This window comes from Impatiens glandulifera, chromosome 4 (assembly GCF_907164915.1).
Source record: "Impatiens glandulifera chromosome 4, dImpGla2.1, whole genome shotgun sequence".
Taxonomy (NCBI): domain Eukaryota; kingdom Viridiplantae; phylum Streptophyta; class Magnoliopsida; order Ericales; family Balsaminaceae; genus Impatiens; species Impatiens glandulifera.
Window position 1 is genome coordinate 35202302 of NC_061865.1, and position 27765 is coordinate 35230066.

At 37.0% G+C, this 27765-nt stretch overlaps 1 protein-coding gene and 1 pseudogene across 1 annotated transcript; both read right to left on the bottom strand.

Moving 5' to 3' along the window:
- Positions 1 to 208: 208 nt before the first annotated feature.
- Positions 209 to 3909, bottom strand: LOC124935060 (annotated as a pseudogene).
- Positions 3910 to 25034: 21125 nt separating this feature from the next.
- LOC124935061 lies at positions 25035 to 26453 on the bottom strand. The gene is made up of 2 exons (XM_047475523.1): positions 25784 to 26453; positions 25035 to 25684 (listed from the first exon to the last, which is right to left on the bottom strand). Exons 1-2 carry the CDS (start codon positions 26451 to 26453, stop codon positions 25035 to 25037), a joined length of 1320 nt encoding a protein of 439 aa, XP_047331479.1.
- Positions 26454 to 27765: the final 1312 nt, after the last annotated feature.

The following is a 27765-nucleotide window of genomic DNA, read 5'->3' on the forward strand; positions in this document are numbered from 1 at the left end:
ATGAACACTATAATTTGAATATCTATGCTAGAGTCTTTTCAATCCAACCTTTCAATACAAAGAGCCACTGTTACAAAAGATAGAAATATTCATAAGAAAAAACCAACATTATACAATTATTCATATAGTTCATAAGAGCACAATTGTTGCTTGATATTTTCGGGAATATATCCCAAGAGTCTTCATCTGGGAGTTGGCTTCTTCTTTTTCATTTTTTTGAAGAACCGAATCCCCTAAATCCCGTAATAGCTGCAACATCTGGGTCTATTTCCTTTGTTGTTTCCTCGTCGGCCAACTTTCCTCCTCTTCTTGTTGTTGTTTCAAGATCCTTTCGTCCAAATCTACTAGCATAAGAAAACATTTAACATATATGAATGTAATGAAACTATTTTAAGAAGATTTTATAGAATATTAACAATAATAGTAATACTTTTTTTTCTGTAAAGCTTTCTACCTCCTTCCTTTTCTTGAGAACCCAAAATCTTTTCTGAACCTGAGCACCATCAACATGATAATTGTATACGAGCATATGAAAGTTGAAACCACCTAAAATTGATTGAAATGGTTTCTTGTATCCAATAAGATTTTCAAAAGGCAATACCACCACCACCTATCTACCTTCTCAAGGGATGCCCGTTCAATAAGAGCATAGTTCTGAGTAAAATGTAGATGAATTATAATCCACATACATTTTTTTCCATTGATATGATCCAAGTAGTTTGCTAAATCTTTCACTACACATTCATAAACTGAGCAGAAATATCCTGAAAATAGAGAATGTAATCATTTCTAAGAATACAAACAAACATGTGAACAAATGTGGAGAGGGGAGGGGAAATGCAGGCAAAAAAGAATGACAAGTTATGAATATCAATAGATACAAGGAGCTGATTATAACCTAAAAACACAATAAATTAGATGATAAATGTCTAAATTCGATGGTAACCAATATACATGTCGGCTTAAGGGTGCTATGGTGTGATAACCTGCCATTATTAAAAGAAAATAAAGAAGATGAGGATTTAATTTGGAGAAAATGTTGGTATTAAAATTCTAATAATGCAACATAAACACTAAAGTGGATGTTTTAACAGTAATGAAAACTAAGTAAGTCATAATCACAATCTCATAGATAGAGCCATAAGGGAAGTACATATGATTTGCGTGATCCAATTCCATACATACTTGTGAGTTCCAAGTGTGCATTTACAATGACAACCTCTCGGATATATTTAACACATATTTTGTATATTTAAATATGAAGGTCGTTGACAAGTAAGAAATTGGTTGATGATAGCTTTCATATTTCCAAAATTTGGAAAAGAGCAAGAAAGGAAATAAAAAAGATGCATATGATACATTAATATATATTTCTGTTGCTAACTTAAAATTTAAAATAACAGAACTAGTTACTTCATTTGTGAATGCATCATGATGTTGTACTAACATGAGTCTTCCCGAAGCATGATTCAAGATCAATCTCATAATCCCTATGCTTCAATGGTTTCCTTTGGACAACCAGACCTTTTGTGGTCATGTCATTCAAATACAAGAAGCATATTGTTAATACCAATAAACTATTAACTACAAAGAGGAATTCTCTTTTACTTACATTTGGATTTAGACGTGGCCTCTTCCTACACAGAATGACAAAAATATGATGATCAAAACACGAAAACTACGAAGAATACACAAGATCAATTTCTTATTTTTGTGAATACGAGAGAGAAAGGGGATAAGTATGGAGAACATTTTCCTCATTCTCACGAGCGCGTTGGAGGTATTCTTTTGGATCAAACTTTCTTCTGAATGTATTGTCAACACTTGCTGCCTACAAATCGATGACATTCAGTTTGAAGTTGTGAAAGAATCTACAAACAAATAATATGCATGCATGTATTATTGAACGAACGGAGCGGTCGTAAAAACTGCTGATCTTTAATTTGTCATTTTGTTCAACAAAATTTCCCTAATATTGAATTAGGGTTTTATTTTTATTTTTTATTTTTTTGAAGGCATTCTTATCTTTCAAACGTAAACCTTTTTCTCATCTTTTTCCGTTTATCTATATTTTCTTATGTCATTTTGGTTAATAAAATACAGAGATAGAGATTTATTTTACTTCTTATTTTCGCAATGGAGGAATGAAGTTAGACTTGTATAGCTCTCTAATTGTTTTCGTCTTTTTTCATTTGTACTTATTTTCTCGATCTTGGATCAAAACGTTTTCGAAAATTGGATTCATCCATGCTTTTCGTGACTATTTCAAAAAGAGACCAATGATCGTTTCTTTTCCTTGACGTGAAGTCCATCAATCATAAAATCACTCTCTAATGCCAATGAGCGCTCTTAATTTTCTTTTCAAGTGATTTTATTTTGCTCAAACGTCAAGTATCGAAGTTTATTTCACACTCAACTTAATTGTTTTATCAAGAGTTTCATACTTACTTTCGGAAAACAATGAGTTATGACCTTAATGCTTCATTTTTTCTCTTTTTTCTTTTCCTTTTTACATACTAGGGATATATATGATAGAAATGATACGTTTTGTCCTTGTCTTTGGTAATCAAGACAAGAGTCTAATTGAACAACAAATGGTGATTTAAATATCTCAATCTCTGTGAGTATGCACTTTTATTTTATTTTTGTTTAGACCGAGGTAATATTTGAAAAATTGATACATTTTTTTATCTTACCTTTCTTGGAAGCCAAATCGAGAGTTTGGATGAGTAATAAATGATGATTTCAATGTCTAAACCAACACAGTCTTTTATTATTATTATTATTTGTCGAAGCATTCAAATTCTCACGCATGGCCATCATAAGTAACCTCTCTTTGATAACGTGATTTCAAGTTTGAGCTGTGTATTTTCACGAGCATCACTTAGAAATATCAGACATTTTAAGCGTTCATGTGGCTTAAAAGAGTGTTTATTTGGATATCCTTTGTTCAAGTTTTAGAATACATTGAGTTCCTTGTGAAACAATCATCAAGGTGAATGGATTATTCCTCATTCCTACTAGTTTTCTAAATCATTATTTTACGTTTATCATTTTTTTATTTCTTTGCTAGAGGGCTCAACGACATTTATTTTCCTCAATGCTTTTGAGAGAAGTGTGGTGGTGACCGAGCTTGAAGAGTAAGCTGTCAACGTATCATTTTCAAAGAATTGGGTCATAACATAGTTTAAACACTCGTTTGAAAATATTTTTTTGTTTGTTTTTTTTTTCTCTTTCTATTTGGTTTTTGTGTTTTTATAATGCTCTAGTTTTGGAACTAAGATTTTATTGTGATAAATTTCACCTTATTGTTATCATACTCATTTTGTTTGTTTTTTTTCTTTTTTTCAGAAATTTACTTACACATTTTGGATGACTCTCAAGTTTGAAAACATGAATATTCTTATGACATTCATAGATCCCATCATGAATCCACATCATATCCTCTTTGAGTGAATTCAAGTAAAACAACTTCTTCAACGTTTCGAGATTGTACGAGGTGAAAAACTTCTGTCTGTCGAGTGTAGGCAATCGAGTCGCTCATCTTGAGAAGATTTTCTTGAATATAAATGGTCCTTCCCATCATGATTGGAATTTACCTTTCGGATCCATCAATTATTGACTCTTGTTTCATACTAAGTCACATTCCTAGAGGTTACGAGGTTTGGATTTCTTTTTGCAGGCACGTGACATTCGATTTTGGTACATCTGAGTGTGATAAAGGGCCTCCAATCGTCGATTTTCTATTATAGACAATTGTTCATACCGAGCTTTCATCCAATCTTGTTCCACAACTTGACTTTCGAGGAGGAATGTAATAGTGGGAAATTCAATCTCAATAGGTTGCACGACATCCATTCCATAGACCAATGATAATGGAGTTTCGTCTATAGACATTCGGGCAGTCATTCGATAACCCTACAAGGCATAGGGTAGCTTCTTGTGCCAATATTTGTATGTTTGGGTAATCTTCTTAATAATCGTGATAATATTCTAGTTAGTTGTTTCTACTGCTCTGTTAGTTTGGGGTTGGTATGGAGACTTAATGTAGTCTTTTATCTTCTCAAAAGCATGTTGAAAATCGTCATCCTAAACAAACCTTTGATCTTTTCGAGGAAGTTTGAATAGTAGATCACAAGTCATGATCAACTTGATTATAAATCGATTGATATACTAAATTTACCCAAGAAGCTTCGCACTTTATTTTCATTTTGAGGTGGTGGCATGGATATAATGGCCTGTATCTTGTTAGGGTCCGCCTTGATACCTCGTTCTGTGATTAGAAAACTCAACATCATACATGTCGTGACCCCAAATGTAACTTTTTAGAATTTTAGGCACAATTGGAATTTTCTAATCCTTTGTAAGAACTTATCAATGTTTTAATGTTCCCTTTTCACTTTTTGGACTTGACAATCATGTCGTCCACGTGCACTTCCATTACTTTTTGGATCATATAATGAAGTATCATCGTGACTGCTCTTTGGTTGGTGGAATCGATATTCTTGAGTCCAAAAGGCATGACCCAATAAAAAAACGTGCCCACTTTTTTGATTAACGTGGTATTATCTTTGTCCTTTGGTGCCATCAACACTTGATTGTATCTGGAGAATCCGTCCATGAATGATAGTAATTGATTGCATGCGTCGTGGTCAACCAATACATCTATGTGAGGTAGCAGGAAACTATTTTTCGAACTTGCTTTATTGAGATCACGAAGTCTACACATACCCGAATTTTTCTCCCTTTCTTGGCAATTGAGACCACGTTCGCCACCCACGTAGGATACTCGATGACTTGTAGAAAACTGACATTCAACTATTTCTTCACTTCCTTTTTGACTCTCTCAACAATATTAACACGCATTCGACAAAGCTTTTGCTTGACCGATTAAAGAGGTATATGATACTGAATAATGTTAGAATCGACTTCTGGTATATCTCGATACGATCATGCAAAAAATGTATTTATTTACTTTTAATATTTCAATTAATTATGATGTTCTTATTCATTTAATCTTTGTCTAATTATGTTAGGATCGAGATTGCCGAAGGAGACGGGGGTCTCACAACGTTGAACACTTACACACACACCATTCGATAATAACCTTGTTAGATGTTGATTATCTCATTTCTATTCTAAGCAAACCGTCACAAACTCTTGAATTGAGTTCAAGTGCGGAACTGTTTGTTTTGATTTGAAGCAATAAATAATCGGTTTAGAGGATAATAAGGAAGAAGAAACACAACACAAGGTTTATGGATGTTCGGAGTAAAACTCCTACGTCACCCCTTCTTGTCAAACTTTAAGAAGGATATCCACAAAAAGATTTTATTGAATACAACCCAGTCGAACACCCATGACTTAGTTAATGCCTACTTTCGAACTCCTAGCACACACTCTTTGTAGAACGGAAACGGATTTTGTCAACTTACAATGTTAACAAACTCACACAGAATATGTGGTATTTTAATATAGTTTTAAGACTCTAACACACTTGAAGACTTATGAAACTTTAAGAGGTTGAAAGAGTTGATCGGTTGTGATTGCTTAAGGTTGGTGCAGGATTAATCATGAGCTGCGTGCTCAGCCGATTGTCCTTTTTTTCTTAAATAAGAAAATGTCAACGAACATATTTTGCTTCTTCAACGGATATATTTTCTTCATAGGACATCTTTCTTGATCCTTATTGGTTGAGGTTCAGAATAGTACATTGGATGGAATATTCTTTGATCTTGTCTATACTTTGATCATAATAAGCCAATGAGACATTAATTGGATTATGATTTCCTAGGAACATGAAGCATGAAAATTTTGTCTTTTGGTACCTTTGACAGTTTGGACTGTGTTGGCAGACAACTTCTACCAAGAAGTCTTCCTCAGACATACACAAAAAGGAAGTAAAATACTGATGTAGTATAAAGCTGCTATCTGTAGCTACCGGAAATGTGTTTGTATTTTGAGAAGCAGTAAGGATAATATCGGACGCGCTTCTACGGAGAACCGATTTATAAAATTCCGAAATGCAGACTACTGGCCCCGCTTTGGTAGAAAACGACTTCGTAAAATACCGGTTACGCGTATCAAAAAACCGACTTCGTAAAATACTGGTTACACGTCTCAGAAAACTGACTTCATAAAATACCGGTTATGCATCTCTGAAAACCGACTTTGTAAAGTACCAGCTACGCCTCTCAAAAACCGACTTCGTAAAATATCGGTTACGCGTCCCTGAAAACCAATATGCAAAAAGCCGGACGCACTTTTGCATTATACCGATATATCTGAAATGCCGATTCCGCTTCACTTCATAAAATCGATAAGTAAAATACCAATTTCGCTTATTAATAAAACCGATATCTAAACTACCGATAATAAAATAACCAATCTTATTAAATTCTGAAGTAGAAAACCGATCCGACTTAAGAAGATACCGATCAACTTTCCTTCTGGTTTTCTTTAATCTGCACAAGATTAACTTAGTTAAATTCTTATTTAATAGGTAATTAATACTAATAATTAATTACCTATTTTTACTTAACAATTTCTCCCTTTTTGATTATTTAATCTAAATATTCAAAACTTTGTAATTTTGTAATCGTTGGTTGATTATGCTAAGTTAATTATCATTTTAATCTAACAATTTCTCCCTCTTTGATTGTTTAGAAAAAATTATCAAAGCCAGTTAAATTTTCAAAATCATTGATCTCTTCCTCATCTATTCCCTAGCAATTTCTCCTTTTTGATATTTTTATTTAAAAATTTATCAAAACCAGCAATTAATAGAAGAAGAATTATCATGAGACATTTTTGTTTGATAGACAAAATGACAAGTACTGTTAGTAAAAGAAATTAGATGTTCAACCGAAAAAACTTTGAGTTTAAAAGCGTAAAGGGAAGAGCACAAATAAAAGAAAAATTTTAGTGTCTCCCTCTTTTCTTTTTAGCTTCCGCAACTCTCTTTGCCATATCCATTCGTAGCCCGGGCATGAAGGTACTAGGTGGCTCTCCGTTAACACCTCCATGACTCCTTCCCCTTGATGGAGTAGGATATTCTTCAATGGTAGAGCCATCACCCTGGTGCAGCCTTCGATTTGACCAGGCGCTACGTGGAACTTCCAATTGAGATGTTTTAGGTTGAAGTCGAGAGCTCACCTCTTTAGTCCTATATTGAGATAGTGTCATTTCATCCGCCACTACCCTAGTTTGTTTCTCATATTTTTTTGTTTGACAGCCTTAGCCTTTTTAGCAGCTTCATCATTTGCATTTTCCTCCTCTTAAATTCGTCGAGTTGCTTCTTCATGTTCTCTCAATTTTTCAGTGTCAGCAGCATTTGTAGATCTAACCATTTCCATGTCTTGAGAGGTAAAAAATTCAACTAAAACCTTGGTCTCCGTTTGAACAGTGAGAGATATAGTAAGCATATGTGTGATTTTTCCTAGTTCCTGTCGCATCTCCTACCTCAACCTTGTTAGTTCTATGCTTTGTTCATTAGAAAACATAGCGTGCATTCTCTCCATTTGATCTAGTCGATTATGAATTGACTCTTGCCACGGGCCAAACACCTCCATGACAATCTAACGGATGTCTTACATGTGTACTTCCTCGGATTGGATCGAGTTAATGCATGGGATACAAGGGGAATGGCTTCGATAGTTCGAGCGTGATGTGAGCTAACTTGGAGAGACATTTCAGGATGGGCCGGTTCTTCAACGTTTTCATCCCTGTTCTTATGACTATGATCCGATACTCATTTAGATTTAGTAGACTTACCAGAACAAGCAGGGGTCGGCTTCTTTGCATGTGAAGCTTCAATTTCCTCTTCAAATAGTGGTTGTTCTAGGGGAGGAATTTCATTTTCGGTCGGCTCAGGATTCTCAATTTGATGAGGAGACGCATGACCCTTGTCATCCGCAGATTGGAATTTGTTGTATTCTGCCTGTCCTCGTTTACATCTTCATCAAAGGTTGACCCTAGTAGACAGGATTCTTCTTCGCCAGTCTATGTATTTTTTTCCTTTCTGCAATTTGTTCTCATGTCTGTCTTGACATACCCCAATATTGTTCTTTAACCCGCCGTCCCCGTATTTCATATCCATCAAAGAGTTCTCGTTCTTTAGAGCTTATGCATATTCGCTGTGATTTTCCTCCTTCTTCAACCGATATTTTCTTGGTTCGTATGATTTGAGTTTCGCCTTGAGGAGGAGCATCTCTTCAATGAAATCTAGAGGCTCATTCTGGTCGTCATATTTTAAATCAGTTCGGGGAGGAGGAATACCTGAGTCTTCAGAGGTTTCACCCCATCCACATATTTTAGGGTAGTTGATACATACTTCTCCAATAGGCCATTAAGATGATTAATTACTTCTGTATATGTTTTTTCTGTGGTAGAAGTAGGATTATAGTTCATTTGGAATGCTTTGATAGTAGGAAAATTCGCACGGTCCCTTGCATAGGCTTCGACGAACTCACTTCTTTTGAGAGCCGCGACGACAGTCCTTGTTTGGGTGATGGAGAAGACCGATTTCTCCAATTCCAAAAGTTTAGACCATTTCACATCTTTTGCTAAATTCGGGAATATTTACTAAAATTTGTTTCTAATATGAGATTCAATCAAGAGTTAAAAACATTTATTTTTAACATAGCATCAGCTTCAAATGGATGTTTGTGCTTCTGGAGTAACATCAAGAGGCGAATCAGGAGGAGGGGCGATGCCTTTGTCTGGTTTACCTTTGCCTGGCTCGACGACTTCCTCTTGTATAGATTCTGAGACCGGTTCTTTGATTTCAAGTTTCCTTGTCGTTCTCATGATAGAAAATAAAGAAATGGATTCAACTAGAGACCTTCTTAGAGTATATTCATTTGGAGAAAGCACATTGTGCAAAATTCTCGATGGAAATGTTAGAATCAGAATGGGTTCTTTATGGTCTGATCATCAGTAATTGAAGTGCCCATAACTATAGTTGGAATCTCCTTCTAAGAAGCATGATCAACATTGATTAGAATGGTTGTAGCTTCCTCTGGCAGGCCGATTTTTAACATGTTTGACTAATCAGTTTCAGACATAATGGACTGATCGGTTTCAGATACAACATTTACACGATCGGTTTCATCTAACCGGATGGTTTCAGAAGGGTCAACCACCTTGTTTGGGATATCAATTTCTACCGATTGATCCTCTAAAATCGTAGGCTAAATCTTAGTGGCAGGAAGGGCCGAACCCTCCTTCTGAGTTTGAGCAATAGGCGCAGCATCAAAATGAGGTGGAGTAGGATTTTTTACCTCGGACCTAGGCTTCTTTCGTGAAGATGTAATTTCATTTGTTTCTCCTAGTCTTGTTCTAGCAAAGCTGGTGGTACTAGCGGTATATTGTATGGCTGATCTAAGTCTCTTTGCTGATGCAGCACGGTTGGAGGGATTGATACTTTTCGAACTGCCCACTAACCTTTCTCCTTCCGTCTTCACATTGGCAGTCTTTCCTCTACTTGATTGTTATCCAGATGCCTTAGAGTTAGATTCCTTAGCTTTGTTTATCCTGGTAATATAGCGACCACTATAAACAACCGTTATGATTTTGCTGGATTTTAATGGAGTACCTGGACCGGTATGAACGTTCAGATGTGTCAGAATACATCCTATATGTATTGCGAAACCGAGACTTCGTTTGGTATGGTGAGACACCATTTTGCATAAAGTGTTATACAAGATTAACCCCAATTGATTCTATCGCCCCTAATGATAGAACCCATCATTTCAAACTTTGATTGGGTTATGCAATCGAAGTTTCTGCCCCTTCCCTGTAGTGCTTTAGCGGCAATATCACATAGACCGCGATATTCACACTTTAGGTGTTTCTTTTTTCCGCTAACGCTCAACGGAAATCAAATTACCATTATGCATCTTCTTGACTTGTAGGCTAAAAGTAGTATTAGCCCCGCACTACTACGCTTGTGACTTTATTAAATAACACCGGAACGTCGGTATCGGAGAACATAGACTATAGGTTAGATAAGGCAGTGGGAGATAATGCTTTAGAGAAACCCCGATCCATGGTTGGAAGTCTCAAGACCTCGGCAAACAGTTATTTGGTAATAGTGATCTCCACACCGTTCACCTTGGCGACGATAGATCCTTCCACCAGTTTTGCAGAATCAAAGAATGCCCGGACAACTTTAGGGTAATAGATAGAAGGGCCTTCCAGAAAGTGTCTTAGGTCAGAATCCTCAAGAGATTGGAGTATTTGTTGCATCTCAATGTTTCCAGATTTATAAATGGAGTCGAAGTTTATCTACATGATGTGAGTAAACAGCGCATTATACTTAGCCATGTTTATGAATTTAAAGAAATGTAAGAGAATGAATAAATGAGTTCTAGAGAGAGGGTAGGAAGAAATAAAGAAGTTTTAGGGTATGCAGATTGTGACCCCAAATTCTGGCATGCATTGCCTATAAATGAGGAAGATACTGGTTATTTCAAAAACCGATACATGAGGGTACTGAACTGGTTATCCACACTTTATCAAATGAGGAAAAATTGGTGCCCTTTTGAAAATAAGCATATTCCCAAGAAGAGTTCATTATGATTTTAAGTCATAGATATATTATAACTATTATAAATTAAATTAGATGCTTTAATTTTATTTATAACAATTATTTAATACATATCATTTTTAATAAACCATGATTTAATTAATAAGTAGTTAAATAGATGATTCAAAATATAGAATGACCGATTCATGTTACAAAATGACCGGTTCACATTTTCCCAAATGTAATTTTGATAGAAGAAGGAAAATTAACACTAGATCTACTGACTTGAGATCCTAATATCATTTCCTTCTTAATTATCGCCTTTTCTACCCTATCGATGTATGAATAGACTCTTTTGTCTGTTAGAAGTTGTGATGGAGTAGGTCCGACTCCTAGACCGATGTAGACGTCAATATCAAAGAAGAGACCACTTAGTTGAGATGCATACACGTTCAGCATTTTCTTTAAAGAGATCATTTTCTTCAGGTTGTCGAAGATCACCAGTTTATAGAAATGCCTCTCGTGATGACTACCATCATTTGAAAGGCTTTCTTGGAATAGATATTGGTGGAGTCCTTGGCCAGAATAGATTTTCCAATGATATCACTAAGAATCTAGTATTCGGTTTTAGGAGGGATTTGGCTCCATGGGTTTCGACAGGATTGGAGGAATGTGAAAAGTAACGTGACATTTCATCGATGATTTCACTTGAGGAAGAAAAATCAGAAAAGCCTTCTGTTGGAAGTTCGCAGCTTCGTGGAAGATCTTCTTCATCGAATATAAATTATTTTCCTTGAACTTTAGATAGGATGAGTGTGTCGTGAATCACCCTAGAATTTTCGAAAAATTCATACACTATATCATCATAGATAACATGATGATCCTCAAGAAAAATTAATAATCCTGTGTTTTCTAGAGATTTGAACATGAAGACGATTTCTTCGTCTCCAATGGACAGAACAAATTTAAAATCGACGAGGAGAGTGTTACGAACAAAAGCCGGATGCATTTATTTTGATCTTTTAGGAAAGGGAAAAAATATTCTTTTCATTGTAAGACGTCTCAAGAGCGAGGAATGATATAGTTAGATTCTCTTAGAGAATTTAGAAGGCTTTGGATGTGTGAGTTTCACTTATTAAAGGCATCATTAAATAGAGAGATTTATTCTTCAGGATTCATCCTAAATTCTATTGGTCAAAGAAAAAGGACCGTTACATTAGTTATAAAAGTAACCGTTGTATAAATATTAGTCATCTGTTTGAACAATGAGAAACACAAGTCTTCACGTTCTTTGAGGTATGACTGTATGATTTCTGAGAAGGAATAATTTAAACAAATAATGATAAACACTAGCCAACTGTCCTATTTTGATTGGAAGATGAAACTATCGAAATATTTCATGTAAATAACCGATCGGCTATCATCAAATTCGATATTCAAGGGATTGGTTATTTCGGCCTGAAGAAAAATTGCTTCTGCATGCAGCCGGAAATTTCACCGGGCGATAGTTGTTCAGTTAAATAACCAATCGGCTTTATTTCCATTTTATTTAAGCCATTCGGTTTTATTTACACTTGTTTCGATAGAATGATTTGATTGGTTTCAAAGGGAGAGAGCCATCCGGTTTTATCTATTTGATCATTTACTTCCCTTCTATTTTTATGCACACATATTTCATGAAATTATTGTAGTTAAAAATATTATGAAAAGCGAAGGCTACTCCCTAAATTTGTGTATGGTATTTTTAAAAAATATTTTGACATAGATATCTATGAGATGCAACCGCTTCTCCCTCAATACATGCCCAATTTTTATAAGAATATATATAAAACAATTTTGATAAAGAAGGACAGGTTATCCCTAAATGCATGCCGATATTTTTAAAAGAGTTCAGTTAATATCAGCAAGTCCTAAGATATTTCTAAAGTAAAAAAATTTAGTCTCTTGGAGTGGCTTGGTAAATATGTCGACCACTTACTGGTCGGTTGACACATATTCTAGCCAAATATGCTTCTACGTCACATGGTCCCGAATGAAGTGATGCCAGATATCAATATGCTTGGTTCTCGAGTGAAACACCAAGTTGTACATTATGGCAATAGCGCTGATGTTTTCACCTAAGATCAGGGACTCCTCATCTTGAATTCTGAAATCCTTCAACTGTTGCTGAATCCAAAGAAGTTGAGCACAATAACTGTCGGCTGCAAGATACTCTCCTTCTGCTGTTTTAGTTTCAATAGATATTTGTTTTTTCCTGTTCCAGGAGACAATCTGGTCACCTAGAAACTTTCAAGTTCCATGGTACTCTTTTTGTCCACTTTACATTTTGCATAATATGCATCAGAATAACTTATTAAATTGAAATTGGAATCCTTCGGATACAACAGTCCCACATTTTCAGTTCCCTTAAGGTATTTTAATATTCTCTTATCAGCAACATAATGAGATTGCTTAGGATTGACCTGAAATCTTCCCCAAACTCCAACCGCAAACAGAATATCCGGTCGTCTTGCTGTTAGGTAAAGAAGAAAGCCAATAATTCCACGATAGGCAGTGATGTCAACATTTTGACCATCTTCATCCTTATAAAGTTTAATCTAGGAACTCATTGGTGTTATGAGGGTAGAACAACTTTCCATGCAAAACATCTTTAACAAATCCTTTGTATACTTCTCCTGATTGATGAATGTGGCTCCTTCAAGATTGCGAACATGAAGGCCCAAGAAGAAACTCAGCTCCCTCATCATGCTCATCTCAAACTTATCTGTCATTAACTTAGAAAATTTCTCACACAACTTGGGATTAGTTGATCCAAAGATAATATCATCCACATAAATTTGTATTAGTAAAATATGTTCGTCTTTCTCAAATTTAAATAATGTCTTATCTATAGATCCTATGGTGAAATCATGATCAAATAAGAACATTGTAAGTGTATCATACCATGTTTTAGGAGATTGTTTAAGACCATAAAGTGTCTTATCCAATCTATAGACATGACTAATCAATTTAGGATTTTTAAAACCAGGGGGTTGTTCAACATAAACTTCTTCATTAATTATAGCGTTAAGGAAAGAACTCTAAATGTCCATTTGAAAAACTTTAATGTTTTTGAAAGTAGTAAACTCTAAAAATATTCAAATAGCTTCAAGTCTGGTAACAAGAGAAAATGACTCCTCGAAGTCAATGCCTTCTTCCTATTTGTAACCTTAGGCCACTAGTGTAACCTTGTTCCTCATGACCAAACCATCTTCATTGAGTTTATTTCGAAAGACCCATCTAGTTCCAATGACAGATTGATTAGCTGGTCTTGGAACTAGATGCCATACTTTGCTTCTTTCAAATTTGTTTAGTTCCTCTGGCATTGCTAAGATCCAATCTGGATAAAGTAGTGCCTCGTTAACCTTCTTAGGTTCAATCTGTGAGATGAAAGAAGAGTTTGTATATTCTTCTAACAATTGATGTCTGGTCCCAATAGGCGTAGAGGGGTTACCTATGATTAGCTCTGGAGGATGATTTTTATTCCATTTAAGGTTCAGTCCTGAAATGCTTTCTGACCGACCAATTATTTCTCAGTACTCTTTTAAGCATTTTAATTAAATTTGGTGTTGCTAGATCTTTGGAAACTAAGAAAATAACCCAAGTACACCTATAGTAATCATCAATAATGACTAAGGTGTAGTTCATTTTTCCTAAGTTGGTTACTTTAACCGGGCCGAAAAGATCCATATGTAAAAGTTCTAAACATCTTTTAGATTGGATATTTCCTTTACTTTTGAAGGTTGATTTGATTTGTTTGCCCATTTGGCAAGCAGAGCAAACCATGTTTGTTGAAAACTTCATATTAGGGATAGCTTCAACTAGCTCTTTAGTACAAATAGAATTGATTGTTTTAAAATTCAAATGAATTAATCTTTCATGCCAAAGTCAGTTATGGTCGTTTTTAGCAATCATGCAAATAGAGTTCTCAAATTTATTTTTCCAGTTTACTTTATAAATATTTTGTTGGGTCAAATTATTTCGACTAAGTGTTGAAATAATTTAACCTCTGATATTTTGATGATGAAATAACTTTGGAGGGTTGATACAGGTGTATTGAGACAATACATTATTAGACTCGGATCTAATGAGGGTCATTAGACCGATGTTGATTTTCATTCGCATAAAATTTGACGCACAGTCTAACTCATCGGAGTTAGACGTGCAGTCTATTAGACGTGTAATTAGACAGACGGTCTAATAGTTGCACGGAATTAGATGTAAGTCTAATGGAATTAGACGTACAGTCTAACTCATTGGAGTTAAACGTGTAAGTCTAATAGATATGTAAAGAATTAGACGGATGGTCTAATGAATACACTGAATTAGATGTAAGTCTAATGGAATTAGACGTACAGTCTAACTCATCGGAGTTAGACGTGTAAGTCTAATAGATGTGTAAAGAATTAGACGGATGGTCTAATTAATACACAGAATTAGACGTGAGTCTAATGGAATTAGACGTACAGTCTAACTCATCGGAGTTAGACGTGTAGTCTAATATATTTGTAATTAGACGGGTAGTCTAATTGATATTTGGAATTAGACGAGTAGTCTAATTGATGTGAAAGTTAGACGTGCGTCTAACTCCTTCAGACAAGTCTGAGGTAGAACCGGAATTAGACGTGCAGTCTAACTCAGTGGAGTTAGACGTGCCGGTCTAATGGTTATTGAATAATTAGACGGGTAGTCTAATTAGTGAAAGTTAGACGTGCATCTAACTCTTTCAGAAAAGTCTGAGATAGAACTAGAATTAGACGTGTCAGTCTAACTTAGTGGATTTAGACGTGTCGGTCTAATGGTTATTGAATAATTAGACGTGTGGTCTAATTAGTGAAAGTTAGACGTGCGTCTAACTCCTTAAGACAAGTCTGAGGTAGAACCTGAATTAGACGTGTAGTCTAACTCAGTGGAGTTAGATGTGCCAGTCTAATGGTTATTGAATAATTAGACGGGTAGTCTAATTAGTGAAAGTTAGACGTGCGTCTAACTCCTTCAGACAAGTCTGAGGTAGAACCGGAATTAGACGTGCCAGTCTAACTCAGTGGAGTTAGACATGCCAGTCTAATGGTTATTGTAATTAGACGCAAGTTAAATGAACGAAGCATCGGTTTTCAAGCATTACCAAGTCAAACGAACAAGCAATCTGATTTTGCAGAGAGAGAAACTACTCAATCATCTTGCTTACTAAACTTATTCTGTGAAGTTTCTTTCTGATTGTACTGTGTGTGAATCGAGAGAGAGAGAGAGCTAGAATCAAAACACCTTTAGCTGAGTGATATTCTTCATCTTGTAATTGAACAGAAAGTATTCTGTTCAATAGTAAGCTAAGTGTGTGTAAACTGTATTTGATTCTCATCATCTTATAGTGAATCCTTCCGGTGGTTGGAAGAAGGGGTGACGTAGGAGAGTTTCTCCGAACATCCATAAACAAACTGTTGTGTTCTTCATTTCTGTCATCTTTTCATATTTCATCTTGTGTTTCAAACCCAAGTAAACAATTACGCCTTGAATCCGTTTCAAGTGTTTACACAAGTTTGCGTAGAATAGAAAGCGAATCAAATCCCTAACAGGATTTCTTTCAAACTATTTTTCATAAGCCTTCATCCTTAGCCAGACCCTCGTCTCTATCGATAAAGCCGATCCTATAAATTGATATAAGAGCCTTGTTTCTATTCTCAAGCATTTCCTGAAATATGTCGAACATACCCAAAGATGTCAGTGCTACAGCCATTCCAACCTTCTCTCGTGAAAACTACATTGTTTGGAAGAAAAGAGTTTGTGCTCACCTCTTTTCTCTTCATGATGACATGTGGAGTGTTGTCATAGAAGGTCCTATAAAGATTGATAAGGAAAAGGCCAATTGGACTGCTGATGAAAAGAGGCAGAACAACCTCAACAACATGGCTCTTGATGTTTTGTACAGATCTCTCAATGACAGTATGTTCAACTACATCATCGAATGTGACACTGCCAAAGAGTTCTGGGACAGACTTTCTCAACTGTGTGAGGGCAACGAGCAAACCAAGGAAAACAAGATCATGGTTGCTACTCAACAGCTTGACAACTTCAAAATGCGTCCTGGTGAAACAATGAACGATTTCGACACCAGATTTAGCAAGATCGTCTCATCTCTGTCCATTCTAGGCAAGACTTATAGCAACCGGGAACTTGCTATCAAGGTCATGCGTGCTCTTCCAAGAGAATGGGACATAAAGACTATGGCGATGAGAGAATCCAAAGATTTGAACAAGATCTCTCTCTTTGATCTCTTCGCTAATTTCAAGGCCTATGAGTTCGAGCTGAACTGTAGGATGGAAGAAGATCAACCCTCGTCCGTTATTATTGCTAAGGCGCTGGTGACTGTTGAAGAGCCACCAACCGCTCCGGACGTGAAGATGGCAGCTCAGCAGCTGAGCAGTGATGCCATGTCTCTCTTCGTGAAGAAGTTTGGCGACTTCATGAAGAAGAGCAACTCTAACTCAAACTCTTCAAATTCAAATGATAATAAAAAATCTAAAGCTAATGTTACTTGTTTTAACTGTAGTATTAAAGGTCATTATGCATCGGAATGCCGGAAGCCAAAGCATGAAGATGCCAAAGAAGATGGAAAAGAGCTGAAGGCTCTTATGGCTGGTGACGGAAAGAATAGAGGAAGCAGCCGTGGCTCGTACTTCTCATCCAATGAAAGTGATGAAGAAGACGTGGCATGCTTCATGGCCAGAGAAGATGAGGAAGGAACTCAGGAGACTGAGGTATTTGATTTCTCTTCCGAAAGGTTTTCAAGGGAACAACTGGTAGCTGCAATAGATGACATGGTCATCGAGTACAGAAAGCTAGCAGAATCTCTAAATGAAACTATATCCTCATCAGATTTAAATGAACCAAATCTGTCTAAAGAGGAAGAGTCACATGTTTTTGAAAAGAAAATTGAAGAGATCTCATCTGAAAATGAGATGCTCAAGGAACAGATTCAAACTCTTTCATCTGAAAACAAAAGGCTTAACTATGCTGTCTGTGCATGGACAAGGTCCGGTGATGCTGTCAAATATCAGATCAGCATGTTGAAACCTGCTGGATCTAGATCCGGATTGAGATTTGATAACAATGATCCTAACCTGTCTTGCAAAAAGTCAAAGCCAAATGACAAACTTAAGCCAATAAGTTTTGTCAAAGGAAGCATGACTAACATTGAATCTGATCCTATTCATGAAGAAGTTGCTTTCAAAAATGAAATAGATTATGTTCCACCAACTATTAACTGGCTCAAGAATAAGCTAGAAAAAGCTAATAAGTCTGGTATTTTAAAACCTGACTCTAAGTCAAGGAATTTTAAAAGAAAATCTTCTTCAAAAGTTAAAGGATCAGTGGCTAGCAGGAAGTCATCTGCTAAGTCAAAATCTTATGCATTAATCACAACACAAAATAGGAAATCCATTAGAATATCTCAAATATGGATTCCTAAGGGACTAATTGATCGAGGACTCAATTAAGTCTGGGTACCAAATGTGTAAATAGTTTATTTTGTAGGTGATGCAGGAGGATAGCAGGAAAGAAGCTAGAAGAGTACTCCTCTGAGTACACAGCTTGAAAGATCAATAATGGCTCTTGCCATTCTAGAAGAATAAATGTTTTTATTTGTTAAAAATGTTTTTGGTCTTTGGACCACAAAAGTTGTTTATAAAACTCTAATGTCCATACTATTTATGAGAATAAAAATTTATTTGGAATTAAAGATACTCTCTAGACGAATATCCTTAATCGGTCTAACTAGACAAGGGTGTCTAAAAGAAACAGTATGTACTTAGACGTATTTTTGCTCATAATCCATACATCTAAGTCTATATGTTGAGGTGTTATACCTACGCAATTAGACGGACACGTCTAATAGACGTCAGACGTTTTTACGTCTTGAGCAAAAAGATGCTCACATCTAATAAACACACGTCTAATATGTGGTGTTTATGCGGAATTAGACGTACGCGTCTAATAAACATTAGACGGATTTATTATAAACACGGAATTAGACGTATGCGTGTAATACACTCATCTGTCTAATAGACGCTGTGTTATATTGGATTTGTGAAGTAAGAAAAACGTCTAGTTATGTGTCGATTAGACTAATCAAGGACAACTGTCCCACGTTGAGAGCCATCTGCTTTTCCCGCTCAAAATATTATACAATCATCTCTTAATAACATGAAGACACGTGTCTATCAAGTTTAGAGAAAATGACTGATATACCCTCATTTTTAATGATGATTTCTTGAAAAAGGACGTCTAACATTTATTAATGGGCCATACCCCTAGAATAGACGGTTATTATTTATCTCCATTTTTCATCTACATAAGGACATTACTACATGATTTTAAAACTTTCAATCTCACAAATCTCTAAGAACCTTAACTTTCTTGCATTTCTTTCACTAAATCTCTCTGAAATATCGTGTCGATTCACATTCTCTCAAAAATGGTGAAGAAAATCACTCTCGGTCAGTGTACTCTGTAGGTGGATTTTCTATCGATGTATTCTTTTGATCAACCAGAGGTGGTGAAGATGTTCCAAACCCTAGAATATTCTGGGTTAAGGAAGTATCTGGGCGGACCGTTTATCTTCTATGAAGACGAAGTTCGCGAGTTCTTCAAGACGGTAGTTTTGGTGGATGATTCCATCGTAGCAACCGTTAACGGGACGGAGATTTCTTTTGATGAAGCAGTATATGCGGAGTTCTTTGAACTTCCGACGGAGCGTCATCTGTTCGATTTGGTGCTCTCTTCAGAAATCATGGAGGAGATGAAGTCAACTTTCTCTGCAGACGGCTCTAAGATCCATGTGAATGGATACAAGAAGGTAATCAAACCCCACTTCATGCTTCTAAACGACGTGGTGGCGAAGGCGTTGCAAGGGAAATCTGGCTCCTTTCATCTCTATAGTCAAGACCGTTTTGACTATATGTGTGCTATTTCTAAAGGGATCCAGGTAAACTGGGCTCATACCCTTTTATAGAATTTGTGTTATTCTATCAGTCAGACGAATAAGGAGAGTATCACATATGCGGCTCAACTGAGTCACTTGTTGAAGTATTTGGGCGGTTCCCGTTGGTGAACCGGCGCAGATCAACTCTCCAAGAGTATTTACTGCTCTTACGGTGGCTAGCACGCTGACGAGGTTGAAGAGAAACCTTGAATCTGCATCTGGTGCCTCCAGACCGGTGGAAAGTCTTCCACTCGATCAAAGCCTTCTGCTTCTGTTCTTTGAACAGGGGCAAAGAGAACCAGAACTGTGAACGAATCGGAGGCCAGTTCCTCCAGTAAGAAAAGTCCAAATCGGAAGGACTCAGGATCCATTGATTCAAGGGTGAAGCAAGGTCCAGGCGTACTTGCTGCAACCCCTATGACATCGTTATCTACTCCCTCAACCTATTTGAGGAAACCTTCGAGGTCCTGTGCCTCAAAGGAGAAGAAGACAAAGGCGTCCCGCGCGTCTAAATCTGCTAAGGTAAAGTCTTCTAAATCTTTGGCTGCAATGCCAAAATTTGACGTTCCCGAAGTGGAACAAGCTGAATCTGTTTTCTCTCCTTTGAGAGAATCTACTGAAGGGCCTGCTGTTGAGTCAGCCGGTCCAAATGATGAAACTATTGACAGGGCTGAGTCTTTTGTTATGCAATGTAATCATGTAGCCGCCGGTGCTACAGAGTCGTCGCAACCAGAACAAGGTGTTGTTCTTACCCTTGTTGTTGGTGAACCCAATATTCTTGCTCCCAAAGATTCCTTGGTGGTCGGAAAGATTGTTTGTAGAGAGCTTCCTGTTGAGTTCTGCTTGAAATCTCAATCTTCCTTTGAACTGTTGCGGTCCAGAAAAAGAACAAAAGGAATTGTGATTGGTGAACCTAGACCAGCTCCAAAACACGTAGAGGTTGTTTGAAAAGGAAAATCCATTGCAACTCAAGCTCCTGAGAAGGTATCTGAAGCAAGAGGCATCGTTGACCTTATTCTAGATCAAGTGAAAGTTCTTTCTACTGAAAAGTTGGAAATCTATGATTCCTAGTCCATGAAGAGGCTGTCCTCCAAGTACAACGACTCTCTATCTAACGCTGCCATAGCAAAAGATTGGAAGAAGAGGGTGGAAAATGAAAAGAAAGTCTTGAAATGGGCTAGAACTTCAGATGTGAGTGAAGCTCTAAATAAAAGAGAACTGGTGGAAACATTCATGGTGCCGATTGCTCTAGCGCAGAACCTCTCAACGAAGAAGAAGCTATGGGCATTCAAGATGCAGATAATGATGAGCTAGATGATACTCTCCTGATCGAATATGGGAATCTTTCTGCCGAAGAGAGACGCATTCTAGATCATCCTGTCTAAGGACTTCCGAATGAAGAAGAAGGAGATGTGAATGTTCAAGAGCCTGAACAAGCTCTTGAGACAAATAATGAAGAAGTCATCATAGAAGATGTGACTGAGGAGGCTTTGAAAGCTCCCATTAAAGAAGAAGTGACGTTAACCCCTGTTGCGACAAAGGTTGTTGAAGAAAAACTGGTCGAGGTCACTCAGCCAGAAACTGTAAGAACTGAGGGGGAACCCTCAAAAGAGAAAGACAATGAAGAAGAAAGTTCCTCATCTGAGGAGGAACAGGAACAACCACCAACGTTTGTGAAGACCCGCTTATTTCCCGATGGCGTTGTGGGAATTATTCACGAAAACATCAACATTACTCGCCACTACTCTAGAAACTTGCTTGAAAGATTTGAAAGAGCGGAAAAAGAAATTGAAGAAGAGGCACGAGAAAAAGCTGCTAAGGATGCTGAAATAAATCAGCCGGAGCAATCCTTGCAAGTTCATACAAACTTTGAGCCTATTCAAAGTATGGCAGTAGAGTCTGAAGAAGTGTCGTCTCACGAAGAGTCATCTGCTGGAGGAAATAAAGTGCTAAGATCTATGAGGTCTATGATCTCCTCAATTCAGAAGACTATGTGTCAGTCAATGAATTCAAGGGAAGAGGAAAGAGTGAATTTTGGTAATATCTTCAAGATCCTCTCTAAGCTGGATAAAACCTTGAAGAAGAACACTTATGAGACCCACATTGCTAATGTAAACTTTTCAAAGTTTGAAAAGGATCTCTTCAGCCATCAAAGTGAGTTATTTGACATTGAGAGGCATATCAACGATGAACGCCACAATGAAACAATGGAGGAATTATGTCTGGTGAAGAATCAAATGGTAGAAATGCAGGGCTGCATGAGAAGGAACGACAATGAACGTCAGGAATTTACTGACACCATTTCCAGGAAGTTTCAAGCAAAAGAGGATTCTTTAGGCAATGCTGAAGGTGCTCAACCTCGACCAATTCAAGGTGAGTCAAGCAGAAGAAATGATGGTGTGGCAACCGGGACAAGATCCAGGCGAGCTCCAAATTTTGACGACAATTCTAGGCCAACCAAGAGAGGTGGTGGTCGAAGCGGTGCAGAGCGTGGAGGAAGAAGTGGTGGTGGCCGGAGTAAGCTATCAAATGTTGATCAAGGTGGACGTGCCAGTGTTGCTGAACGTGGAGGAAGATCAAGTGCAGGCGGTCGTGGTGGTCGCGGCTATCCTCATTTCATGAACATGCTTCCCGGGCAAGAGTTGAGTCCAACCGATCCTCGAGTTAAAAGGGAAGAACAATGATCTCTCTTCTTTTACTCTACTTAAGTTTATTGAACATGGTTTCTTGATGATTTTTCGAATACTGGTTTTTTTATGAATGATGTAAGTGAACAAGGTGTTTGTTTATTTATTTGATGGATGCATGTTTTGATATAGGTATGCATGTCGGCAATTTCTTCATCAAAAGGGGGAAATTGTTGGGTCAAATTATTTCGACTAAGTGTTGAAATAATTTAACCTCTGATATTTTGATGATGAAATAACTTTGGAGTGTTGATATAGGTGTATTGAGACAATACATTATTAGACTCAGATCTAATGAGGGTCATTAGACCGATGTTGATTTTCATTCGCATAAAATTAGACGCACAGTCTAACTCATCGGAGTTAGACGTGCAGTCTATTAGACGTGTAATTAGACGGACGGTCTAATAGTTACACGGAATTAGACGTAAGTCTAATGGAATTAGAAGTACAATCTAACTCATCGGAGTTAGATGTGTAAGTCTAATAGATGTGTAAAGAATTAGACGGATGGTCTAATGAATACACGGAATTAGACGTAAGTCTAATGGAATTAGACGTACAGTCTAACTCATCGGAGTTAGACGTGTAAGTCTAATAGATGTGTAAAGATTTAGACGGATGGTCTAATGAATACACGGAATTAGACGTGAGTCTAATGGAATTAGACATACAGTCTAACTCATCGGAGTTAGACGTGTAGTCTAATATATTTGTAATTAGATGGGTAGTCTAATTGATATTCGGAATTAGACGAGTAGTCTAATTGATGTGAAAGTTAGACGTGCGTCTAACTCCTTCAGACAAGTCTGAGGTAGAACCGGAATTAGATGTGTAATCTAACTCAGTGGAGTTAGACGTGCCGGTCTAATGGTTATTGAATAATTAGACGGGTAGTCTAATTAGTGAAAGTTAGACGTGCGTCTAACTCCTTCAGACAAGTGTGAGGTAGAACCGGAATTAGACGTGTCAGTCTAACTCAGTGGAGTTAGACGTGCCGGTCTAATTGTTATTGAATAATTAGACGTGTGGTCTAATTAGTGAAAGTTAGACGTGCGTCTAACTCCTTTAGATAAGTCTGAGGTAGAACCGGAATTAGACGTGTAGTCTAACTCAGTGGAGTTAGACGTGCCGGTCTAATGGTTATTGAATAATTAAACGGGTAGTCTAATTAGTGAAAGTTAGACGTGCGTCTAACTCCTTCACACAAGTCTGAGGTAGAACCGGAATTAGACGTGCCAGTCTAACTCAGTGGAGTTAGACGTGCCAGTCTAATGGTTATTGTAATTAGACGCAAGTCTAATTCTATTAGACCAGGCGGTCTAATAGACGTTTTTCATTAGAAGGAGATGACCTATTTCATTAGACTGATTTTCACAATCCGTCTAACTGAAATACGTTTAATGCTCAGTTTAAGTAGTACACTTGAATCTAGCATTTCTCCTACCCACGTGCTATAGTTGTACCCTACTTCTGCTCCACTTTCTTGTGAAGATTAGTACAAAATCTATATGCATCCAATCAAGGAATGCCACATAAGAGAATTTTCCTCACATTACCCGTTTTGCAGGTATATCCCTGATGGAATATTCAGCGCATTAGCCGTTTTGCAGGTACATCCCTGATGGAATATTCGGCGCATTACCAACTCAAATGAATAAGCAATCTGATTTTGTAGAGAGAGAAACTACTCAATCTTCTTGCTTACTAAACTTATTCTGTGAAGCTTCTTTCTGATTGTACTGTGTATGAATCGAGAGAGAGAGCTAGAATCAAAACACATTTAGCTGAGTGATATTCTTCATCTTGTAATTGAACAGAAGGTGTTCTGTTCAATAGTGAGCTAAGTGTGTGTAAACTGTATTTGATTCTCATCATCTTATAGTGAATCTTTCCGGTAGTTGAAAGAAGGGGTGACGTAGGAGAGTTTCTCCGAACATCTATAAACAAACTATTGTGTTCTTCATTTCTGTCATCTTTTCATATTTCATCTTGTGCTTCAAACCCAAGTAAATAATTCCGCCTTGAATCTGTTTCAAGTGTTTACACAAGTTCGCATAGAATAGAAAGCGAATCAAATCCCTAACAGGATTTCTTTCAAACTGTTTTTCATAAGCCTTCATCCTTAGCCAGACCCCCGTCTCTATCGATAGCCGATCCTATCATATTTCCGATCCTTCCCTATTGATTCTTAACTAGACATGCTTGTTTATGAAATTCAACAATGTATCATATGTTTCACATTTGACTTATACTAAGCAAATTATGACATAAGTTTTCAACAAGTAACACTTTCGGTGATAACTCTAAGGGTAAGGCTGTGGGAAAGGGTAAGTTTCCATGGACAATCTTACCCTTTCCCACAGCCTTACCCTTAGAGTTATCACCGAAAGTGATCCTTGAACCATATTCTTTCAAAATATCGGTTAACAATGTTTCCATTCATGTGCCTTGAACATCCACTGTCTAAGTAATATTGCGAATCTTCCAAGCATCTTACTTGTTGACCCTACAAGATAATATTATTTAAACCTTTTGGTACCCACATTTAATTGGGTCCACGGTTAATTAGTCCCTTGGGAATCCATACTTGTCATACTTTGATGGTTCTCCCAGTGCTTGTCTTAATAATTTTATATACATTAGGCTTGACATCTCCTTGTCTACCTCTAGATGAGTCATAGTGTTTTGAAAATGAGTTTTGACAGTACCTTTTTGGACGTTTCTCTTGTTCATGTCCAGCCGACTGGCTGACTTTCATTCTCTCAGGACTAAGCCACTGTGACTAGTTAGTTGGCTCAACTTATTTCAATTGCTTTTTTATTTCTAACTCATCTGTATCATGACTAGCTTTAGTGTCGATTGAAGTACTCTTGACAAAACTTATAAAGGGAAATTTGTCTTTCTTGGGTTTCGACATTTCGCATGACTTGTCTGAGTTACTGTTATCGTAGCCTAAACCAAACTTGCAGTTGGCAGGCCTTTGATGTCTTGTCATCTGATTAACTTCATCCCCATATTTAGTCCATGCAGCAATCACGTAGTTCATTCTTTCATTTTCCTTAGTCAACACTTGAACTTTCTCCTTGAGCCTTTCATTCTCATAGGTTAGTTCGAGTGTTCTACCAGTTTGGTTATCTGGCTGAGTTGATACGAGATTAGACAGATTCTTGTACTCAATAACTATGTCATTGAGTGCAATAATCAGATCTTCTCGGGTGAACTCCTTAGAGGCAAAGTCGAATACCTCTTCATCATTTGTCATGAAGCATCTGACTTCTTCATTGTCACTATCTGAATCGTTTTGAGCCCACTTGCTTTCGCCATCATCAGCTAGCAAGGCTTTCTGGACCTCGTTATTGTGTTTGGATGGTTGATAATCCTCCCTTGGTTTCTGATCGGTTGGCTTTTTGTCATCTGTTCTTGGTTTCTGACACTCCGACTTGTAAAGACCTAAGGTATCATAATTAAAATAGCAAATGTTAGCTTTATTACCATTAGAATAGTTGTTGTTGTAGGAATTGTTGGGTTAATTCTTGTTCATGAATTTGCCTAACTTCTTGATACTCAAGGACATTGCGTCATCTCTGAACTGCTCGACTGACTTGATAGGTACTGGGGCTGTTGGTTCCACAGAGGACACTAGAGCTCTTGTCACTGTTAAAGTTGAGTACTCATCTTCATTTCTTGAGTTCATCTCAAACTCATAAGCTTTCAGTTCTTCAAAAACGTCATGCAACTGCATCTTTTGAAGACTTCTGGATTCTCTCATCACCGTTATTTTAACATCCCAAGCGCTGGGAAGAGTTGTTAGCACTTTGACGATTGTCTCTTTGTTTGCATAGGTCTTTCCCAGAATAAAAAGTTCATTCACAATGCTTGTGAAACGATCACTAAATTCTTTCATGGTTTCTCCATGACGCATCTTGACATTTTCAATTTTCTGAGTGGCCACCATGATTTGTTTTTCCTTGGTTCGCTTGTTTCCCTCGTTAAGTTGGATGATTTTCTCCCATACTTCTTTTGTAATAGAGCATGCTCTAATTTTTGCGAACGTGTTTCTGTCCAAGGTGTTGTAGATGGCGTTTTTGGCTAGGTTGTCAAGATTGTTCTTCCTTTTGTCATCATTTGTCCACTCGCTTCTTTCCTTGTTAATCTTTATTGGACCATAAGATATGACATACATCATGTCATCATCTAGTGTAACTAGGTACACTTGCATTAGTAGCTTTCAATCGATGAAGTCTTCACTTCCGAATATTGGAGCATTGTTGACGTTAAACATGCTGATATCTAGTTGCTTGAGAGTAGAAACAACTTGCTCTAATACCATTTGTTATGATCAGGATCGCCGAAGGAGACAGAGGTCTCAAAACGTTGAACGCTTACACACACATTGTTCGATAATAACCCTGTTAGAGATTGATTATCTCGTTTCTATTCTACGCAAACCATCACAAATTGTTGAACTGAGTTCAAGTGCAGAACTGTTTGTTTCGATTTGAAGCAACATATAATCAGTTTAGAGGATAATAAGGAAGAAGAGACACAACACAAGGTTTATGGATGTTTGGAGTAAAACTCCTACGTCACCCTTCTTCTCAAACATTGATAAGGATATCCACTAGAAGATTTGATTGAATACAACACTGTATACAACCCAGTCGAATAGCCAGGACTTAGTTACTACCTTCTTTTGATCTCATTAAACACACTATTTGTTGAACATAAACGGATTATGTCAACTTAAAATGCCAACAAACTCACACATAATATGTAGTATTATAATACAGTTTTGAGACTCTAACACACTTGAAGACTTATGAAACTTTTAGAGCATTAGAGAGTTGATCGGTTGTGATTGCTTAAGGTTGGTGCCAGGATTAATCAAGAGCTGCGTGCTCAGCCGGTTTTCCTTTTTTCTCTCAAATAAGAAAATGTCAACAAACATATTTTGCTTCTTCAACGGATATATTTTCTTCACATGACATATTTCTTGATCTTCATTGGTTGAGGTTCAGAATAGTACATTGGATGGAATATCCTTTGATATTGTCTATACTTTGATCATAATAAGCCAATAAGACATTAATTGGATTATGATTTCTTAGGAACGTGCAACATGAATAATTTGTCTTTTGGTGCCTTTGACAGTTTGGAATGTGTTGAAAGACAAATGCTACCAAGATGTCTTCCTTAGACATACAAAAAAATGGAAGTAAATACTGATGTAGTATAAAGATGATATCTGCAGCTAGCGGAAATGTGTTTGTATAAGGATAATACCAGACGCGCTTTTACGGAGAACCAATTTATAAAATGCCGAAATGCAGATTATCGGCTCCGCTTTGACAAAAAACCGACTTTGTAAAATACTGGTTACGCATCTCAAAAAACTGACTTCGTAAAATACCGGTTAAGTATCTCAGAAAACTGACTTCGTAAAATACCGGCTACGCATCTCAAAAAACCAATTTCGTAAAATACCATATACGCATCTCAGAAAAACGACTTCGTAAAGTACCAGCTACATG

Bases quoted from the DNA above. Each gene is read 5' to 3' on its own strand.
- LOC124935061 (XM_047475523.1), bottom strand. From the start codon at position 26,453: ATGCAAGTGTACCTAGTTACACTAGATGATGACATGATGTATGTCATA. The intron at 25,685-25,783 runs GCAAATTCATGA...ATGATACCTTAG, and splicing joins CTTGAGTATCAAGAAGTTAG to GTCTTTACAAGTCGGAGTGT.